The sequence below is a fragment of the Mizuhopecten yessoensis genome, unplaced genomic scaffold (genome assembly GCF_002113885.1).
Source record: "Mizuhopecten yessoensis strain PY_sf001 unplaced genomic scaffold, ASM211388v2 scaffold7635, whole genome shotgun sequence".
Taxonomy (NCBI): domain Eukaryota; kingdom Metazoa; phylum Mollusca; class Bivalvia; order Pectinida; family Pectinidae; genus Mizuhopecten; species Mizuhopecten yessoensis.
The window spans coordinates 558,816-582,619 of record NW_018407146.1 but is presented as its reverse complement, the minus strand read 5'-3'; the positions used below and the strand labels follow the sequence as shown (position 1 = coordinate 582,619).

The 23,804-nt window shown below is 37.3% G+C and overlaps 2 protein-coding genes across 9 annotated transcripts in view; both read left to right on the top strand.

Moving 5' to 3' along the window:
- The window catches only part of LOC110454016 (integrin alpha-9-like), an 85,008-nt gene extending 78,039 nt beyond the window's left edge, over positions 1-6,969 (top strand). For all 6 annotated transcript variants that reach the window (XM_021503323.1, XM_021503317.1, XM_021503319.1 and 3 more), the window contains one exon: positions 3,562-6,969. In XM_021503323.1, coding sequence (XP_021358998.1) covers positions 3,562-3,849 — 288 coding nt within the window. In that variant the 3' untranslated portion in view covers positions 3,850-6,969. The remainder of the gene's footprint in view (positions 1-3,561) is intronic.
- Positions 6,970-21,656: 14,687 nt separating this feature from the next.
- The window catches only part of LOC110454015 (telomere-associated protein RIF1-like), a 41,149-nt gene continuing 39,001 nt past the window's right edge, over positions 21,657-23,804 (top strand). For all 3 annotated transcript variants that reach the window (XM_021503315.1, XM_021503316.1, XM_021503314.1), the window contains exon 1: positions 21,657-21,731. The gene's annotated coding sequence lies outside the window, so the exon portion shown is untranslated. The remainder of the gene's footprint in view (positions 21,732-23,804) is intronic.

The window sequence follows — 23,804 nt, the reverse complement described above, 5'->3', positions numbered from 1 at the left end:
TTTCAAGGTCACAGGTGTCAAATGTCTTAAAATCTTCAAACAACTTCTTCTCAATAACCAAAAGGCCCAGGGTACTGATATTTGGCCTGTAGCAATCAGGGCTACCAAATTTGTTCAAATGAATGACCTTGACCCACTTTCAACCTAATGTCATTGTTTGACATTCAAGGTCACACTGATATTCTGCCTGTAGCTGTATTTTTGTCCACTTTTAAGTTTACAAGTGTGAGATTAATACCAGGTGAGCGATGCAGGCCCATTGGGCCTCTTGTTTGATATGCTAATTATCCAAGATTTGTATTGAGGTTTGATGTTTGACATATTCCAACCCCTTTTTAATGAGGCTGCTGCATTCTGATTGGTTGATTGCCTTCTGCTCAATATCTTGTGACAGAATGGTCATATGTGGATTACGTTTGCTTGGTATAGTAGTTATCTACCATTCTCACTGCGTTTTTATGTTCAATATATTCCATTCATATTAAATGAGGCTTCTGTATTCTGATTGGTTGATTGTTTTCCACACAATATTTTATGACTGGATTTTGACTTGCTTGGTATATCATTTACTCAAGTCTCATCTGTTACTTCTGATCGGCTGATACATATATGGCTATTTTGTTTCTTTTACAGATATGATTCTGTTCATAATAGGTGGCATATAATACTTATATAATACTTGATGGATATTGCCACATTTCCCTGATACATAAGACCAAGGTGGTCACCATTTCTTGCTTCTGATTGGCTGACACACATATGAATGTTCCTTTTGATTTATTAGCTCACCTGGTCCAAAGGACCAAGGTGAGCTTATGCCATAACGTGGTGTCCGGCGTCCGTCCGGCGTCCGTACGTCCGTACGTCAACAATTTCTTTAAACGACTTCTTCTTCTTAACCACTGTTTGGAATTAAACTAAATTTGACTGGAAGCATCCCTAGGTGGTGGGGATTCTAAATTGTACAAATAACGGGGCTGACCCCCCAGGGGGCTGAGGGGCGGGGCCAAAAGGGGGCAATTTGCTCATATTGCTTTAAGCGACTTCTTCTCTGGAACTAAGAAGTGGATATCAACCATATTTGACTGGAAGCATCCCTAGGTGGTGGTGATTAACAATTGTACAAATGGTGGGGCTGATTCCCCAGGGGGCTTAGGGGCAGGGCCAAAAGGGGGCAATTTGCTCATATTGCTTTAAGCGACTTCTTCTCAGGAACTAAGAAGTGGATATCAACCATATTTGACTGGAAGCATCCCTAGATGATGGTGATTAAAAATTGTACAAATGGTGGGGCTGACTCCCCAGGGGGCTTAGGGGTGGGGCCAAAAGAGGTCAATTTGGCTATATTGCTACAAACGACTTCTTCTGTAGAACTGTGCACTGGATATCAATCATATTTGATCAAAAGCATTCCTTGGAGGCAGGAATTTAAAATTGTACAAATGGTGTGGCTAACCCCCCAGGGGGCTGAGGGGCAGGACCAAAAAGGGTATTTGGCTATACTGCTTTAAGCGACTTCTTCTCTTGAACTAAGAAGTGGATATCAACCACATTTGACTGGAAGCATCCCTAGGTGGTAGTGATTAAAAACTGTACAAATGGTGGGACTGACTCCCCAGGGGGCTAAGGGGCGGGGCCAAAAGTGGGCAATTTGGCTATATTGCTACAAATGACTTCTTCTGTAGAACTGTGCCATGGATGTTGATCATATTTGGTCGGAAGTATTCATGGGAGGCAGGGATTCAAAATTGTACAAACCGGGCTAAGGGGTGGGGCCAATACAATTTATTACTTGGAAATGGTTGAGATCCCCACCATATAACCATATATACAATTGCTGAGTATAAAGAGAAGAATGCACATTTGCTTCCAGGATGTCCCTAGGGTCTGGCCCCACCCTTGGAGACATAGTCCCTGGGCCATAACTTTAAAACGGTTGAGTTCCTCACCCCAAAACTATATATACAAATGCTGGGCATAAAGAGACGAATGCAATCATGATATCAGAATAGACCCTGGGGTCTGACCGAACCGCTAGGGACCTAGTTTCTGAGTCACTGCTTGGAAACAGTTGAGAGCCCCACCCTATAACCGTATATATATAATTGCTGAGTATAAAGAGATGATTGCACAAATGCTTCCAGGTTGGCCTTGGGGACTGCCCCACCCTTGGAGACTTAACCCCTGGGTCATAACTTTGAAATGGTCAATATCCCCACCCCAAAACTATATATACAATTGTTGGGCATAAAGAGACGAATGCAGTCATGATATTAGAATTGATCCCAGGGTCTGCCCCACCCTTGCAGACTTGGCCCCTGGGTCATAACTTTGAAACGGTTGAGATCCCCACCCCAAAACTATATATACAAATGCTTGGCAAAAAGAGACAAATGCATTCACGATATTAGAATCGATCCTGGAGTCTGGCAACAACTCTAGGGACCTAGTTTCTGAGTCAAAGCTTGGAAACAGTTGAGATCCCCACCTCATAACCATACATAAAATTGCTGGGCATGAAAAATCTAATATAGCTATGCTACAGTATTGGCCTTGGGGTCTGGCATATTCCCTTGATCTCATTTGGAGAATAGTTTGCCATGATTGCTTAGGTATCCAGGTGAGCGATACAGGCCCTCTGGGCCTCTTGTTGATATGATTTTGTTCATAATAGGTGATAATTAGTACTTAGTGGATAATGAACTTGGTGAAAGAAAACTTATTAACTTGATCCCATAAAACAAGATGGCTGCATGGCCTTTGACTTGCTAAGATCTTGCAGATCAAAAGTTTTGTTCTTCCTGTCTAATTAAGTTCATACTTCATGGTAACTGGTGTTTGTCAGAATACAAATTTTAATATTCATAACTCTTTATTACCCTTACTTCAAAATTGAAAATGATTGCTGTGGCCTTTGCTCAGTGAATATGGGAAAATGTATGGTCAGACACATGGTGGGGCCCTTGCTGATCTGTCAGTGTTCTAGAAAATACAGTAAAACCTTGTCATACTGCCACCATTGTCCATCATTAAGGGGTTCGGCAATAAAGGGGGGGAAATGTATTAAGGAATTCTTCAGAAAACATTGAAATATGTTGGCAGTAAGCAAGATGGCCAATGAAACAAGGGGCATTATATCAGGGTTTACTGTATATAAACAAGGGGCATTATATCAGGGTTTTACTGTATATAAACAATGGCATTATATCAGGGTTTTACTGTATATACACAAGGGGCATTATATCAGGGTTTTACTGTATATAAATGAGGGGCATTATATCAGGGTTTTACTGTATATAACGAGGGGCATTATATCAGGGTTTTACTGTATATAAACGAGGGGCATTATATCAGGGTTTTACTGTGTGTCATTTATATATAACTACTGGTTCTAATGGGATGAATTGTTAGAAAACCATGAATATGTAAAATGAAGATGAATTAAAAAAGGGGCAGTTTAACTTTTAATTATGTAATGTCTCCAGATAATTACTTTCGCTATTGAGCATCAATTGTGTTGTATTGACACTATGAAGACCACAATGCTTTTTTTTTTACTAGTGTGGATTTTTCAAGAGGAAGCGCCCACAGAAGCCAGAGGCCGTTGGACTCATGGAAAAAGAGTGTGAGCCAGTGCCTGTGGTAGAGGCAGATTTAGCAGAGCCTGTCAATAAGGAACCTCCATTTGTTGAGGAGCCTGTCCATGAAGAAATTCCACTTGTTGAGGAGCCTGCTAATGAAACAGTATCCAGTGAAAGAGAGCCTCTTGCAGAAACGATAGATGAAACGAAAAAGCTTGTTGACAACAGTGGTCCAGACGAAGTAACGGGAGATAGCAATAAAGTGTGAAGATCAAAGCATCAATATTTAACAACTGCAGTTCTTACTTGGGTGAATATAGCAAAACAGGATTAGTTATTTAAGGCAGCATGCCCCGAAAGGGTCTTCCCCTTCTGTGTTTGGTAAAATGTACAGTGATACTTTGGCAGTGCTGCCACCTACTGGAAATCAGTGCAAACTAGGCCAACTTCATAAGAACAGACAGTTGGTGTGAATAATAACAAACTGTATGTGATTGAAAGATGGAATGTTATGCTGAGAACAACTTATGTAGCTGTAGTTATTAATTTTAATGTCAATAGATTTTATGTAAATAATACATGTTTCCTGTCAAAGCCTGTCCTATCATCATAAATGCAGTGAATGTTTTGCAAAGGGAGGTGTTAATTATGCCATGAATATAAAAAATCAATTTAAATTATGAATTAGTAATAAATCTATACATGTGTATAAAGCGCAATCTTCGTGGAAGCCTTCACTAGAGCTAGATAGACACTTCCTTAGACCACACTTACATTCCAACGAATGTGCACACTTTTTATTATAGCTTTGTAAAGGGATCATGAACATTTCACGCTTCATTGGTTTTTGTTATAAAATAGGGTGAGATTTGAACACTAAGGGACGGTGATGACCAGTATACAGCTAACATTTTCTGACCACCACCTCTCAAGGGACAATCAACGTGTCAGTGTTACATATATTGAAGATTTTTTTTATATTCATATATACATGTATATGCATGTTTGATAATATTTATACTTTTTAATTGTATTGTTGAATGCTATATATATATACTGTCTGCATTGTAAGTAATTTTATCAACTATAGGGGGCGCTCAATGTATGATATTGGAGAGTTCCAACCATATATGATCATCTTTTTTGAGAATGTAGACAACAAACTCAAGTCTTTTCACAGAAAGGACACATAAAAATCCTCAAGTCTTCGGTAGCTACTTACTAAAATGTGCTCATATGTTTCCGTTTAGCTCAATAATGAATATGTATCCTCTTCGCTCATGTTAACTAGTTGCTAGGTTCATTGACATAGTACAATTAGACTCTTACCCGTTTAAATTAAAGCACACAGTATTGTTTTGTTTGCTTTGAATTTTATATTCCCTCTTATATATTAGTGTATTTCATTCTAGACATGTTTGTTATATATGTATGTTTCTGTGAGGGAGCATTGATGTTATTTGGAATGTAGTATACACAGTGTATTTAATGTTACCATATAGCCAGTTATTATCATGGTTCTGAACTGTCACAGATTTAACTTAAAAAATGTGGAAATTATTTAACACAGGATATGTTTTGCAATTTGGAAATGATTACTGTTTAGGCTCCATCTCCCACGGTTACGACTTAGTGTAGCCGGTCGTGGCTACGGGTTCTTGTCCAACAACAATCAACACCTTCTTTCTTTCAATATAGTTTATTCCCTGGTCGAAAGACCCTAAAACAGCAATTAATAACAATAAATGTTAACCTTTCCTACCCTAGACATTTACATAATAGAACAGGCTAGCTTGTGCTAGCGTAACAAATTAACACACTTGATAACTTTACGCTTCGCTATATAATTATTACTAAATTAAAATACTGAACAACACAGTCGCAATCATCTGGGATACAATACACATGTGCGTAACACTTGTGATAAGTTATACAAAACCTACATCTGTAAATACAACAGATATATATATATATGAATTACCAGCGACTGATGTGATTTACAATTACACTTACAAATCTATCACATCAGTTATATCAAATAAACAGGATCACAAAATATGACCTACCTCTTCAAATGGAAGAGGGTCTTTGATCCAAGGGAGACAACCTGTACAGCCTATGTGGACTTCAGGGTTATTCAAAATACTACAAATAAAGACATTTATAGTGGTTACTACAAACTGTTCGATCAAAATCATCGTTATCAACCTATACAAAGACTTGGAACAAAATGCCTGAAAATTCAATTAATTTACTGAATCTGTTTTACATGTTACAAATGTACATTTCCAATGTATACGGTTTATACATATATAAAAACCATAGAAAATACAATGTTCTCACAATTATTGTGGTCTGTAGCCAAAAACATCAAAACAATGTAAGTTTAGAATTCCGTCCACTTAGGCTGAAAACTTGTACAGGTGTGAATAACATTTAACACAATTAATCGCGACTCGCTGCGCAGCCACGCACTGGCCACTACAAAGAGTTTTAAAAACACACTAACCCCTGACCCCAGTCAGACAGGTGTACATATAAACTAAAAATAGATCACTGTCATATATATATAAATATGACAAGCGCTCCTATACAAGTTGCACTTATTAAGTTTTGATAAAAACAACTAAATAACATGAACAATACATTGTCAATAATGACACTGTTACATTAGAATAACAAGATGGCAGAATTGCCGTTTAAAATTACAGAAATTCAACAATGAAAGAGTAATTAGAGTTCATTTGACAGATATTATTTATTCGTGTCATATTCATTATTACATTGATCATCAAATTTTCACTATTACGAATAGGCTGCCGAAATTATCAACTTGGCAGATATCATAATGATATTTTTGTGTCATATTATTACATGGATCAAATTTTCATTATCACGTATGTGAATGAGCAGAAGTTTGCAAAAATGTCATCCATGTGATAATAATTGGCTATGGGGTATATTATAATGTTTTTTGTCGTCCTTATTATGATGTTAGCCATGCTTATTCGTACTGTTATATAGCATCACATGAAAACCCATTTTTTATAAAACAAAATAATCTATTTCTATATATATTTGTCCCACTATTTCTATTGTATAATGCCTTTCATTATGTTGTTTTTATCACATTTATACATTGCTTTTCTATGCATATTTCATCCCAGTGTTCCGTATCATTACATCTGTGCTATTATTTCCCGAGGAATACTAGTACAATGTGTATCTTTTTATTTCGTGTTTGGCATATATAATCCAAGGAAGTTTATTGTGATTCCAAATTAAATTTTGGTTTTACAATTTGGTCTCTTTCAAGTCCAAACTCACATAAACTTAAAAGGGACATCCTGTGGTCAAATGATCTATTTACTGCAGGGTGTGTGTAATAACCAGAACAGGTGTGTCTGAATCAAATTAATGCTTTTTGGAGTAATTTTGATACATGAAAAGGGAAAGATAAATTGAGCAAATGTGGAATGAGGGAGATCTGTCAGATCTCCCTCATTTTCATACTTGCCAACTCTTCCTATTTAGAAGGGAGACTTCCGATTTTGGACCCTTAAATTTAGCATTTTCAAACAGTGAATTTGCTAAACTATTCTTATTTTCTAAGATCTGTTGGATTCATCTGAAAGAACAGCTCCAAAGATGCCATTAAACGTGTTATTTTTTCCCCACAGTGTATATATATACACTAATTTTATTTATACTTTTAGTTGGCAACTATGCATTTGAGGTTTCAGAGGTTGACACCTTAGTCAGCTCTTTTGACTGTATACGCTGTATAGACACTAATTTTAGTTGGAAATTTAAAAGAGTTTTTGTTTAGATTATAATTATGTATATAAATGTACCTAAATTACCGGTGCTGTGTGGAAGTCATACATTTATTACCATGCCAGACAAGTTAACACTTCACAACCCGGTCCTGAAATTAGTAATCTAGGATTACATCAGCTATACAAAATGTACCTTACTATCCCTTTTCTTATAAAATTGCACATATTTTTGCATAATATGTTATATTTTCTACCATTTTTCAGTGAACCTCGTATATGTATACACGTTTTCACTAAATCATATATATATGTACAGTATTAGCGTAGATTAGTTGTTGTCTATATACTTGCATTTTCTATATGTACCTGGTAATCAGTGCTCTTCATTGTATGAATATTTATTTATGTTGACATGTGTAAAACAGAGAAAGCTGATTTCTTTTGTAAAAAGATTATATCTTACATCCATAAAATGTCATTCCGAGCAGGGCTGTCACACTTACCTTGTTTAATTAAGTTGATTCTCAATGTCGAACATTCTTGTCATCTACTTTAGTGGTTCCTTCCTCAAGTCATTTCCTTCAGCGATCCCCTAAAGTCGTTTACTTCAATGATCCCCTACCAAAGTCATCCTATGACGTTCAGATCCTCAAGTCATCTAAATGTTCCTCAGCAGTTCCCTGCTCGTGACATGATAGTACTCAGATTGTTGTGCTGAAGTCCACCCTTATACAATACTAGGGTTATCAGGGATTTTACCCTTCATATTCGATACTTAAAATGTCGGGTCGGTGCTTGTACAACAGTTTTCAGGTAGAGAATTATACTTTCCACCCTCCATATATGACACAAGCATTGGTGCCCGTACAACAGTTTAAGCGAGAGAGCTATGTTTTCCACCCTTATAAGACCATAGGGTCGGTGCCTGTACAATAGTTTAAGCGAGAGAGCTATGTTTTCCACCCTTATAAGACCATAGGGTCGGTGCCTGCATGTACAATAATTTAAACGAGAGAGCTATGTTTTCCACCCTTATAAGACCATACGGTCGGTGCCTGTACAATAGTTTAAGCGAGAGAGTTCTGTTTTCCACCCTTATAAGACCATAGGGTCGGTGCCTGTACAACAGTTTAAGCGTGAGAATTCTGTTTTCCACCCTTATAAGACGATAGGGTCGGTGCCTGTACAATAGTTTAAGCGAGAGAGTTCTGTTTTCCACCCTTATAAGACCATAGGGTCTGTGCCTGTACAACAGTTTAAGCGAGAGATTTTAAGGCCTTATTTATGACATTGTGTAAGTGGTGAAGTTGTGTGTGATGTTTTATATCGTGGAATACTTGTAACATGTTTCAAACATGCTGGTTTTAATGTCTTTTCTCAGATAGGTTTACATATTATTATGAGTACTTTATGTGAGTGGGTATTTTTAAGTATGCTTGTGTAACTATAGTTACAAATGAATGTTGAATAAATAAGTTGTACAGGTATATCATTATTGTTTTAAATGTCTTGTTAAATCGCTTAAAACCTAATTGATCTGGTGTCGAATAATCTGTAAAATGTGCTTTCACTTCAGTTATGTACAGAAAGTGATGTATAATGTCTTTTAAAATGAAAAATATCTAGTTTCATTCAATCTTGATTTTTTATTCCGGAATATTTTTTTCTCACTCCAGAAACAGCAATGTCTTGATTAAAGACATTGCCTTATAAACCAATGTCTTTATCATGTATAGGAAAACAAACTTATAGTAATGATGCAATCAGTCTCAAATAATGATTTATAACAGAAGTTATTGCTTTGAATGTATGTGAATGATATCCTATAAATTGTTAGTTAAATTAATCTTTATGATGGTTTATCACAGGAAGCTCTCTCCAAATGGTTTATTCAATTAAAATTAAGGGGACCACCAATTCAAACTAAATTACTACCTATGTCACTATTGTAAAATATTCATTTAAGACCATTTCAAAAGAAAAATTTCATAGAAATCACATGTTGCTATGCATTTGACAGAATAGTTGTTTGAATTTGAATGCTCAAAATATAAATGAAAAAAAAAGGAACTGAAGGGTCAAACTGCGAACCTTTACATCACAAAGTCTACTCTTAACCAATATTTCCATACAGGATCTATACAAGCTTATATCATCATGAATGATTATATTCGGCAGATATTTAGTTTCTCAAATTCCAAAGCTAAATAGTCAATGTTTTGTTATTTTGTGTATGCCAATGGGTTTGATTCTAAAAAGAAAGGTTGTTAGGGACGTGGTCTGTTGATGGATTCTTTCATTTAAAAATCCCCCTGATTCTATTAAGTTCCTCAGAACCTTCCATTACATTTTGACTGTGACTCGTTCCAGGCGTATATTTTGACTGACTCGTTCCAGGCGTATATTTTGACTGACTCGTTCCAGGCATATATTTTGACTGACTAGTTCCAGGCATATATTTTGACTGACTAGTTCCAGGCGTATATTTTGACTGACTCGTTCCAGGCGTATATTTTGACTGACTAGTTCCAGGCATATATTTTGACTGACTCGTTCCAGGCATATATTTTGACTGACTAGTTCCAGGCGTATATTTTGACTGACTCGTTCCAGGCATATATTTTGACTGACTAGTTCCAGGCGTATATTTTGGCTGACTCATTCCAGGCGTATATTTTGACTGACTCGTTCCAGGCGTATATTTTACCGTGAGAGGATTGTAGTATTCCTAAAGCTTCTTTCGACGTGTCACATTTCTTGACCTTTTCCCAACTCAAATATGAAAATGTAGAGAAAGTTCATATGGAGACTGTTTCCTGGGAATGTATTTAGCGCATGGAATGAAAACACAAATACTGTGAAAATGATCTTTAAAGGTAAAAATGAGTGTTTTGTTTCTCTCCTGAATGTTACCACTTACTTAAAACTTCAGTATGGTCTCAGGTCTTATGATTGAATCACGTGTCTTGTTATTGATGACTGTTTTCACTGCCAAATCATCTGTGTAGTCAAATCACATGTGGTCTTAGATCACATTCTCATTGTAATATATAAAGTTTGATATACACCATTAGAGCTAGCTTTTAATTTTAACTTCTGCATCATCTTAGGTAGCAGTATACAGTAGAGGGTTGTGGCCATGGGTGATATTTTTGTTAAATGGCTAACCCCTGTATAATGATATGTAAAAAAAAATATAAAAATAAAACTGTACTAAAATTGGTATAAGCATGATGAAGTGGGCTATGTGAGCTTCACATTTGTAAAAAAAGAAAGATTTCTTTGGTTCGAGAATAAAATTTTGGCCATAATCCGAAAGGGTGCATACACATGAAAAGCTAGCTTTACAGGAGGTAAAATTTTGACAACAGCACACGACGCAAAATTGCAAAAAATCAAGTTTTACAACTTTACTGGGACCCAGATAATTCTGCAACCAGGTAGGTAATCTTTAATTTCAGACAGAGCTTAGGAAAAAAATNGCAGTTTACAAATATATATACATGTATACATGTGTTGTGTAGGGTAAATCTGCTGTGTTTACATTTCCTCGACATGTGCCTTGTTTATCAGAGTCGGGCCATTTCTACTGTACACTGCTACCTTAGGTGTTGATAATACATTGTACTTGTTGATTTCGTTGTTATTATGGATATAAGCATGTTTGAAATAGGTTCTTCATACACTCGTTGAAAAACATACTTGGCATATCAAATATTTGATGCAAGAATTTCTGGGAAGGAAATTTTTGATTAAGTGCAAACGTTTTATATTAATAAAAACAAATATTTTTCATCTTAGCAAAACTTTGTATTAATTTGAAAACTATTTATGTGGTTAGTCAATTGATTCATTATTCTAGAAATTCACCTACATGTAAATATCATTATAGGTCAATTTTTCAGTTTAGAATGTTACTTTATAAATTAAAAAGGAAATAAACATTTGGCAACTAGATAATTCATTTTGGTTTACATCATAAACGGCATTGTTAATAGCAAAGAAAACTGATAAAAGTTATTATCTGTGATAACTTTTGACAAAAACAACTTGAAAATAAATATAAAACATTTCAAAAGTTTCCCAGGGCCAGTGAATAAATATAGATTTATTTTTTATCCTTTGACAATTTCTGGTTTCTCCGAATCTGCTAAATATGTGTATTTGCCAGTTGTTTTAACATTATGTTAAGTTTTTTAAATAGTTTATTTGTAATGGTTTAATATTAGTAACATTAAGGTCTGTGTAGGGCCATAAACATCTGTTATAGCTATAAACATTATTACGTTATAGGTCAGATATGTTAAAGGTGGGATTATCATAAAATATTACAACGAAATCCAGGAATCATTTACCCAGTAGAATATGATTAATCAACTATCTGGTTACTTCTTCAGCATAAAAGATTTGTAAAATGAGTTATCTTGGTTAAAGCGTTTGCTTGCCGCTTGGTCCGAGCGACAACAAAATCATAAAATAGAAAATTTGAATTATGATTCAAGGTAGACCATTATTCTTTTGTAAAATAATTAGATAAACTTCTGTCATTGTATGTATCAGTACTAGCCGAGACTTACGCATGTGCATACGAGTGTGCTGCCAAGGTTCTGTGTAAACATGTGTACAATTTGACCATCGTGAGAGAATGATGACGTAAAAATTAGATACAGAAAATAAATTCAAAGCACTCCTACTACATTTGTATTATATCCCGCTTTACCACGATTAATAATATTGTTGTAATAAGTGTGTGCTTATAATTATAATATATATAACATGTGTAACATAATATCAACATTGTTCATTTAAACAATTCTGTGCCATACACATCAGTAATTATAAGCATTTCAAAATTAAATCTTGTTTGTCTTACTTTTTACTCATCTGAGTTTATAAATAAATTGACAAGAGAAAATCAAAGTGAGAACAAAACAGTAACTCGATCTCAAAACTGGTGATACAAAGGCAAAACAAATAACAAAAGCGAGATTAACATAGAGATCCTTGAAAAACGTTGAAGGTGAAAGAGACCATGTGTTCCGGAAGGATATCTTCTGCTTCATCAATGCCAACCTCTTTGTAAATTTAGGTTGAGTCAGGTAATGTCAGGTCCTTCAAGTAAGAAACAGGGTAGAGATAACAAAAACCACCAGGCACATTTCCCTATGATATCACAATGGCAACCAGAACGCTTGTCTGTGGTCTTCACCAACCAGAACGCTTGTCTTTGGTCTTCACCAACCAGAACGCTTGTCTGTGGTCCTCATCAACCAGAACGCTTGTCTGTGGTCTTCACCAACCAGAACGCATGTCTGTGGTCTTCGCCAACCAGAACGCTTGTCTGTGGTCTTCACCAAACATAACGCTTGTCTGTGGTCTTCACCAACCAGAACGCTTGTCTGCGGTCTTCACCAACCAGAACGCTTGTCTGTGGTCCTCATCAACCAGAACGCTTGTCTGTGGTCTTCACCAACCAGAACTCTTGTCTGTGGTCTTCACCAACCAGAACGCTTGTCTTTGGTCTTCACCAACCAGAACGCTTGTCTGTGGTCCTCATCAACCAGAACGCTTGTCTGTGGTCTTCACCAACCAAAACGCTTGTCTGTGGTCTTCACCAACCAGAACGCTTCTCTCTGGTTTTCACCAACCAGAACGCTTGTCTGTGGTCTTCAGCAACCAGAACGCTTGTCTGTGGTCTTCACCAACCATAACGCTTGTCTGTGGTCTTCACCAACCAGAACGCGTGTCTGTGGTCTTCATCAACCTGAACGCTTATCTGTGGTCTTCACCAACCAGAACGCTTGTCTGCGGTCTTCACCAACCAGAACGCTTGTCTGTGGTCTTCAGCAACCAGAACGCTTGTCTGTGGTCTTCACCAACCAGAACACTTGTTTGTGGTCTTCACCAACCAGAACGCGTGTCTGTGGTCTTCATCAACCTGAACGCTTATCTGTGGTCTTCACCAACCAGAACGCTTGTCTGTTGTCTTCACCAACCAGAACGCTTGTCTGTGGTCTTCCCCAACCAGAACGCTTGTCTGTGGTCTTCACCAACCAGAACACTTGTTTGTGGTCTTCACCAACCAGAACGCGTGTCTGTTGTCTTCATCAACCAGAACGCTTATCTGTGGTCTTCACCAACCAGAACGCTTGTCTGCGGTCTTCACCAACCAGAACGCTTGTCTGTGGTCCTCATCAACCAGAACGCTTGTCTGTGGTCTTCACCAACCAGAACGCTTGTCTGTGGTCTTCATCAACCAGAACACTTGTTTGTGGTCTTCACCAACCAGAACGCGTGTCTGTGGTCTTCATCAACCAGAACGCTTATCTGTGGTCTTCACCAACCAGAACGCTTGTCTGTGGTCTTCATCAACCTGCATCTCTTGAAACCCCGTGTTGTAAGATTGTCCATAAACGTTAATCTTGACAAACAATGTGAACGGGGCAATTTCGGAAATAGCTTAACTTTCAAAATTGGATTACTGTCGTATCGCTAAAACGAAGGACGTCTGCATATTATATAAGAAGATATGCACGACAAATATGCTGTTTGTTTCTATGGAAACTCCTTTTAAAAAAAAATAGTAATGCATTAGAGGGATTCATTCATATGCTACTTTGAAAGGTAATCATGACTTGTTTTCCTAACGTACTCTTTCAGCGATATACATCCCCTCCTTAAAGCTAATTATCTACGGAATGGACATTCAGAGTAATTTCAGGAACACATTATAAGTCCGGTGGTTACGGGGTGTGTATTTCTTGATAATAACACAGGTGACATCTACAAATTTGTAATACACAGTGACACGCAACTTCTGGGAACGATGTTGGGAAACATGCAGTTATCATGAACTGATTTTGACCATAAATGATTATACAAACTATTTATCATGTTTCCAACAAAAAACTGGATACATTCTACATAAAGTTGATAACTGTCATAAAGGGTTTTGATATTGCTTGAAGTTTAGTTATAGCCCGTTTCAACTAAGAACTACATATTTTGTAGATATGATACTAAAGTCAATAATAAAATGGATAACAAGTTTTTATTCATACATATAACTGTAATACACATTTAATACAGCATTAAGTAATAGCAAATAATTTGTTAAATATTAATATTTACATTATATAAAAGTCATTTCCTTCAGCGATCCCCTAAAGTCGTTTACTTCAATGATCCCCTACCAAAGTCATCCTATGACGTTCAGATCCTCAAAGTAGCATATGAATGAATCCCTCTAATGCATTACTAATTTTCGGGTTTTTTAAAAGGAGTTTCCATAAAAACAAACAGCATAAAAAGTTTTTATTCATACATATAACTGTAATACACATTTAATACAGCATTAAGTAATAGCAAATAATCGTTAAATATTAATATTTACATTATATAAAAATAAAAATAACATTACATTATATGAAAAATAAACCACATTGATACTGATGTCAGCAATAAAATTAAGTTTCTATTCATACATATAACAGTAATACACATTTAATACAGCACTAAAAGTTAATTATGAAATATAAATATAAACAGTAAACCACTAAATGAAGCTAAAGCTTCGAGCACAAATCACATTCTATCCAAGATGAAGAAGCTGTGATGCTGAATTGGCGTAGGTTATCAGGTCGATAGCTCCAGTCTGATAACGGTCTTTCAGGGTGGCCAGGCGTCTGTCGATGTTGGCGCATCTCTTCTTTCGGGGTTGAGCACGTAGTGCCTCCTGCCTCTCTCTGGATCCGGTTGATGTCATTCACGTCCTGTATGTCTTTAAACGTTTGGATGATGGTGTCGATGTTGGGGTGGGCATGCAGTAATCTTTTCTTCAGTTTTTGAATGGTCGGTAGTCCGAGGTCCTTCTGATGAGAAGTGGTTCCAGGTTGGTCGGTCTCCTTGAGTTCTACCCACTCTGTGACGTAGTCTGTGAAAAGCAGCGGGATGTGGTATGTCAGCATCATCAGCATGCGGTCTATGGGAATGATTGGAAGAACAGCAGCTCGGCGGACAAGTAGTTTGACGTCGTCGTTCTCACGGTACAGTGTCTGGAGTCCGGTTGACTGGACCTTTCGCCAAATACATTGAGTGTAATGGAAAAAACAGCCTTTTATGCTGATACCAGGGACGACACTGCGGATGGCGTTGTGTGCGGCTACCTCAAAATCGACAAAGGCTGTTGTGGGTCGGAATGGAATCTGGAAGTTTGCCATGTGCTCCTGTAGTAGCGTGAAGAAACGGTTGTAGATAGCCTGGCTCTTTTCGGGAAGTAGTACATAAACAACTGGGGCCACGATGCCTTCAATCTGTACGTGGATGCTGTAAATCTGGTAAAATATAGTAGGACAGGTGTAGAAGGGGCCGTCACTGAAGATTACGTCGGAGGCTGCAAGTATCAAAATGAAGTCACTCAAGTTAAACACAGTTCACATAAATCTGAAAATACAAGTTTAACTAATATCTATGTATCAAAGCACACAATAACAGTTAATAATATCAAACTGAAGTCACACAAGTTAAAATCTGAAAATAAGTACAAGTTTTATATGACAATAATTACAAGAGAATTCACACAAATTTCACTGAGTAAAGAAGTTGATGTTTCCAAGTACAGAGCGAAATATGATAATTCTCCAAAATGTGCTGATGTTTTATACATTATCCATTTAACAGCTTGGGATCGGAACTCTCAATATTATTTATTATTTTGCAATTATTAGCAGTTATCTGATTAGTTATCAGAAGTTGATTTACCTGTGCAATTTACCCGTACACCATTTCTGCAATAGACTATAATTACTCACTATCATCACAACTGACCACCTATATATGTAAACATGTGATTTTAAGCACAGTTGGTGTTCAGAGAAGACCCCAATAATTCGAGTACCTCACAAATGTTTGTATTTTTCAGAGTCTTTGTGTAGAAAATGAATATGGAAGCAATAAAAAGATACAGCATTCGCATTTTACATTTGTTTTTTAATTTTCTCCGTGTTTTACTGAACATGAATAAATATGTATAGTGTATCTCGTGAAATAGGTTTTAGTATTTGTGATTTACACTTCGCTGAACAATTAAACAGTGAACAAAAACATTACTGAAATGTAAGTAATATCTATGTTTTTTACTACGATCAATACGTGTAGTAAAGATTGTACCCGGGAACGCGATAACACAGAGCTTCAGTGAACCACGACCAGGTGGCCTGTGAGATATGGGCTGATTAACTACGTATACATACTCGGATGCCTTTCATCCATGTCAACTGACGGGTTTTACAAGAAACAAAAACACACTCGTCAGAAAGCTGAACGTCTCGATGGAGACAATCTTGTTTGGTGCATCTTAGACTCGACGAGGTGAAAGTATAGATGGTAAGATGATTGTTAAATGGTATGGGTATACACCTACATAATGTACTTACACCAAGTACTGATACGTACATACATAATGTACTTACACCAAGTACTGATACGTACATACATAACGGGATGAACAGCTTGGAACTAGCTAAGTAAACAGTAAGATTGATGAAAGGTAACACGGTATGGCTTTATAAATGAGGGTACGACATCCTTACTTTGTTATAGTGTTTATAACAATAGGCCCCCTACCTTGTCTAGACATGTAAAGGGAGATGACGTCACACTGAACAATATCGATTGATTAAGTGAGCTTAAAATACTGTAAAGATGTATTTTTTCCCTCATTGTTAAGTTTCAAATCAGCTAGCACTCTTATACTTCTTTTAAAATTAAGAGGGATGCAACATTTGTACGGTGCAGTCCTAGAAGGACGTTACATTTGTATTGTACAGTCCTAGAAGGACCACGGACTTAGATAATTCCGTGGAAGGACGTAACATTTGTATGGTACAGTCCTAGAAGGACGTAACATTTGTATTGTACAGTCCTAGAAGGACGTAACATTTGTATGGTGCAGTCCTAGAAGGACGTTACATTTGTATGGTGCAGTCCTAGAAGGACGTAACATTTATATGGTACAGTCCTAGAAGGACGTAACATTTGTATGGTGCAGTCCTAGAAGGACGTTACATTTGTATTGTACAGTCCTAGAAGGACGTAATATTTGTGTGGTGCAGTCTTAGAAGGACGTAACATTTGTATGGTGCAGTCCTAGAAGGACGTTACATTTGTATTGTACAGTCCTAGAAGGACGTTACATTTGTATTGTACGGTCCAAGAAGGACGTAACATGTGTATGGTGCAGTCCTAGAATTACGTAACATTTGTATCGTACAGTCTTATAAGGACGTAACATTTGTATGGTGCAGTCCTAGAAATGTTGCAGTCCCAGAAGGACGTAACATTTGTATGGTGCAGTCCCAGAAGGACGTAACATTTGTATGGTGCAGTCCTAGAAATGGTGCAGTCCCAGAAGGACGTAACATTTGTATGGTGCAGTCTTATAAGGACGTAACATTTGTATGGTGCAGTCCTAGAAATGGTGCAGTCCCAGAAGGACGGAACATGTGTATGGTGCAGTCTTATAAGGACGTAACATTTGTATGGTGCATTCCTAGAAGGACGCAACATTTGTATGGTGCATTCCTAGAAGGACGCAACATTTGTATTGTACAGTCCTAGAAATACGTAGCATTTGTATTGTTCGGTCCTAGAAGGACGTAATATTTGTTTGATACAGTCCTAGAAGGACGAAACAGCTGTGTGGTACAGTCCTGGAAGGACGTTACATTTGTATGGTGCAGTCCTAGAAGGACGTAACATTTGTATGGTGCAGTCCTAGGAGGACGAAACAGCTGTATGGTGCGACCCATGAAGGATTTTAAATTGGTTTGATTTGTTTGTTATTTACGTCCTATTACCAGCTATAGTCAATAAAGGACGTGCCAGGTTTTGGTGATGGAGGAATGCCGGAGTTCCCAGAGGAAAACCACCGACCTACATGTACGGTCAGTACCTGGCGACTGCCCCACGTAGGTATCGAACCCGCGACCCAGTGGCGGGGGACTAGTGGTAGCAGAATGCCAGACGCCATAATCAGTTGGCCACCGCGGCTGGGAGGAAGAAAACACTGTCTGTATGGTGTGATCCAAGAAGGACGAAACATTATGAAGCAGTGTAAACCATGTTTGTCTAACTGTTTCTACATCAAACTTTATAGATATAATAATGAGGGAGTCTTAGGTTCGTCTGGCTAGATACAATGTGGTATATAGATATATAATGATATTGAGAAATCATATCCAGATCATAACTCATTACAAAGACTCTTTTTTTAGGATTCCAGGGAGATGTTGTTAAAATGCTACAGGAGGAAGCTGCAAAGAAAGGAACATGTGGTAGCAGAATGCCAGACGCCATAATCAGTTGGCCACCGCGGCTGGGAGGAAGAAAACACTGTCTGTATGGTGTGATCCAAGAAGGACGAAACATTATGAAGCAGTGTAAACCATGTTTGTCTAACTGTTTCTACATCAAACTTTATAGATATAATAATGAGGGAGTCTTAGGTTCGTCTGGCTAGATACAATGTGGTATATAGATATATAATGATATTGAGAAATCATATCCAGATCATAACTCATTACAAAGACTCTTTTTTTAGGATTCCAGGGAGATGTTGTTAAAATGCTACAGGAGGAAGCTGCAAAGAAAGGAACATAATTATACATTATTTCATTCTTATATATACATATATATATATATTAAATTTTACGCCAAATTGTCCACCAATCTTGTGTATAAATTTTACGCCAAATTGTCCACCAATCTTGTGTACTTCGTGACGTCACGTTACTATTGTAGTGTGATGACATGTAATTGTGACGTCACGACGTTGTTCTCTTTTGAATAAACCTGAAGAGCCCTGTGAAGGGTGAAAGCAGCTAGTTTTTTAGTCGGTCGTTAATTTTATTTTTTCTATATATATATATATATATTCAAGTTATATGTATAAAAGCTTTTGTGTGTTTTTTTTTTTTCTTTTTTTTCTGTTTTCTTCTTCTTCTTTAAGCTTACATCAAGATATGGAGTAACTCCTTTCAATTTAATTAAAGAATTACTACATTACTTGCAGGAGTTGGTGTAGCCCTACTTACAAATTATATATCTATTTGCTGAAATTGGCTTTTGATCCTTAACAGTGTGTGATGGCTAGTGTGCTATCCATATGGACTGTATGGCCTGTATCTGTTGGGGGAATAAATCCAATATCACCAAATATTTATACTCAACAGTTTACCTTATATGAATACCAGTAACTCATTGTCTAATACTTGATACTATTCACTGAAGATAATAGTCTAGTAAATATCTCAAATTAAATATCCCTAGTGAAAGGGTTACTATATCTCATGAATACTGAACAAGTCATCAAGGAGTTACTTCCCCTTATCCCAAACATCATATCAATGTACAAATATATGTCTGTGTTTCTTACCACCTGTTGTCACTTTAAGGAGAGGACTTAGATAGGATATGCCTGATGTCTGATCCTATTGACTATTGCTTATATTGTCAATAAAATTTGTTGAAATGGAAATTGAAAGAAAGGGGTGTATTCCAGTGATGAACCATATAAGTGCTATGTTGGAATTCTTTTTGATGAAATTAAAATCAAAGAGGACCTTGTTTATGATAAACATTCTGGAGAGCTTGTTGGATATTGTAACTTGGATAACATTGGCAACCAGATTCTTGAGCTAGAAAAGGTTTCAAATAATACAACAAGTGCAACAGCCAAATACATGCTTTTATTGATGGTTCGTGCTGTTTCAACAGACTTAAAGTTTCCTCTTGCCGGATTCGCTACCACCAGCATTACTGCAGATTTCTTATATCCAATTATATGGAAAGCTGTTGATGTTGCTGAGATGATCAATTTGAAAGTGCTGTTTTTGACATGTGATGGTGCATCGTCCAACCGAAAGTTTTTCGATATGCATAAAGTGACTGACGATCAAGTGCTAGTTTATTCAACTGTTCATCCACGAGACAAGAGTAGACATTTTTTTTTAATTTCTGATGTCCCTCATTGAAGACCATCAGAAACTGTTTCAGCAACTCCTATTCCCACAAGAACACCCGAAAACTGTGGAAAGACATATCATGGCTGCACATTTTGAAGTTGTATGAAGAACATTGTGAACTTTCAATTTACAACCCTTGTCCAAAACTGACACGTTCACGTGTAGATATGAAATCTTTTGGATGCATGAAAGTTAACCAGTAGCACAAGTGCTAAGCAGTTCTGTAGCAAATGCATTGGAGGATTTGTATGACGATTCTGCGAGTGAAACTGTTGAATTCATCAGAAACTTTAACATTTTTTTTGATTGTTTGAATGTACACAGCTTATATGAAGGAAGAAACAAAAGAAATCCTGATATGTTCCCTTCTAAAGAGGTCACCGATCCTAGATTGAATTGGCTAAAAAATGACTTCTTAGAATATCTTGAAAACTGGAATGTATGCGTAGCAAACCGACCAGGACGTACGGGACTCTTCACCCAGAAACAACGCAATGAAATGAAGCTAAGTAAGCAGACAATAGGTCTGAAAATCCGTGTTAATTCCATTACTGAATGTTTGAAAACTTTCAATCAGGACCCTATTGAACAGCACTTTGGACAGTGCCGTCACAGAGGACGGAACAACACTGACAAACCCCACAGTGTATGAGGTACGCAACATTATCAGGCGCGGATTTAGGGGGGGGGGGGGGGGGGGGGGGGGNCCCCAAACCCCCCTTACGGAGAGGGGGTATGTATCCTCCCCCTCCTCGCGCTACGCGCTCGGGCTGCTGCCTTTCGCAGCACACCGTTAACTATTGAGAAAAAAATTATCGGCCCCCCTTTTAGGAAATCCTGGATCCGCCCCTGATTATGACATCGATGTGTTATATACGTCTCTGCTGGGACTAAGTTACGCTCACTTTCGCTCTCTCCACCCCTGGAATATGTCATAGCAAAATGCTTTGTCGCCCACGAAATAACGCCAAGCGAAACGGAATAACGAAAAGACGAAACCCGCCAAAGCGAAATAACCCCAAAGCTAAATGACATCTCATATCCTCTTGTCTAGTATAAATAATAACTTACTGAATTACAAAATACAAATCTAGTTCTTGGTCTTAGTAAACCACAGGTACCACAACATTATCCAAGCATCAACAGAAGAATGAAAAGTTATAATATTTTAATTTCTTAAGCATTACTTCAAAAGTATTTTGTGTTGTGCTACCTGTGGTTACCTCCCTTCGCCATGTAACTCTTCTCAACAATAATGACGTCACAGTTCCATGGACCAATCAAAATTGTCCAAACAACACTGTGCCAATATTTCGCGCGAATTGCTGAAGAAGGGAATTCTACATGTGGTAAGTTGTGGATGAAAATGAATCCTTATGTTTTGATCATGATATTTTGTATGATTTCTTCAAATGCCACATTTGTCTGGTACGATATTCCCCCAATTTCTACTGTGTTTTACATTTCGGACACACAGGAAGGAAATCAAAAACAGTTTCGGTCTCTCACATGAGCGGGTTCGGTCTACATGACTGCTACTCCAACAATGTTTGAGGTTTTACACGGCGAAAAACTTTTGACAGTCGGCAAAATCATATCCGATTGAAAAAAGTCCGACCAGCGGCCTCTCATGTTATGGGAGTACATGACTGCTAGATTACAAAGTTAACGCCGGCCAGTTATATCTGCAGAGTAATCACGATTTAACAATCAACGTAAATTCGCTTTTATTTGTAGTTACACCGTTACTTTTGACAGGTTAGACTAGCGTATGTCATTAACGCTTTACTGTCGTCTAACACATGAATTTGGGACAGACATGTCATATATTGCTGATCCAAAGCTTCTGTACCGAACAGTCTCGACAGCCTGTGCTATATAATATGATTAATGGACCAGTCGGATACGTCGTCATTCTGATCTGCTGTTGAATTGTCTTCCAATGGCATACAATGAACATGTGAAGCATATCACATTTTACCCTAGAGGACGAGATATACTAGTCATCCACAACTAAATCTGCCCCATGTATTAAATGTAATATCATCAGCATCCGGAACAAGTCCACATTTTTCTATCAACTGGACAATACCATACTTCAATACGTCGCGAACACTACATATTTAGAAAATTACATCTCAAATGACCTGACCTGGGGTTTCCACATCAAGAACATCACCAAAAAAGGGAACTTGACTCTAGGTTTCATAAAAAAACCCACTTAAGGTGGCTCGACACATCGTCATCAGCGTCCATTTTCGTGACATATTTCTGGAAAAAGTACAGCTAGGACTCAATTATCTTAATCGAAATGTGCATGTACACCGTGTCGTCATTTCCGTATTGCGTATCGGGCATTCAATATCGTAGTGCAAATTATAGTAACACCTGCTGGGCCGTTTTCGTTTAAACGGCTGCTTTCAGGCGAGTCTTGAGAAAGCCTTGCAAGGCCTGCATACACATTTGCAGGTCCGCCAGGATTTACACCCGAAATTGTTACATTTATAAACGGTCAAACCGGTTGTTCCGCATAAACGAACAGGCCCATGGTAAACAATAGTACACGTGCGTGCCGATGATATGTCAACACCCGATATCAAGATTTTACCGGGAAATGTATACTCACACGTACTTCAGGAATAAAGCTTTCCAATTCATAGACATAAACAGACTCACGGGAAGACAGTGACATGAGACCAGATGACCTCAAGAAGGTCATATAGGAAACACATGGAATGCGGACGTACCAACCTCACATGTGCATATCGCGTGTTTACAAGAGTTCATAAGCTAGAGGTCGTTACGATTTTCGCTGTTGAGGGAGTGTCGCTCTGTCGATTAAAATCGTGTTTACAAATGTAGTCTACTAGCTTACTCTGTGAAAATAATGTTTTGTAAAATATCAAGATACCTATGAAATGCATGTGTGAGTGCACGTGAGAACGGTATACCATGCGATAGCCTCTGGTCTGACATGTAATTATAAATATACCGTGAGTTAGCGGACTGTGGAATGATGTCCAAAGTGTACATGACTGAGGGTAATTTGGTTCCATTAAAGAACAATAAATTGATAATTTTGATACCATATTTTTTTTATTTATTTCCATCATTTTTGTAAAATGTAAACAGAGACAACTGTCATTGTGTAAATGTCACCCCTCTGCAAAAAGTTCCGATTTTTTTCAAGGAAGATAACTCTCACCCGGATCAAAGTGATTGCAAAATGTAAAATAAATTAATTATAAAGCCAGTGTGTATATTTTGTTCAATTTCCCACTCTACATGTATAGAACTTTGTGTCCTGGGTGCTTTTAGCTTGTAGATAATCACTTTTATCCGTACAAATTCAATAAAAAACACTTTGTGTAACGTGTTACATATTTTGCGATAAAATAAAATATTTGTAGGGTTAATTAGAA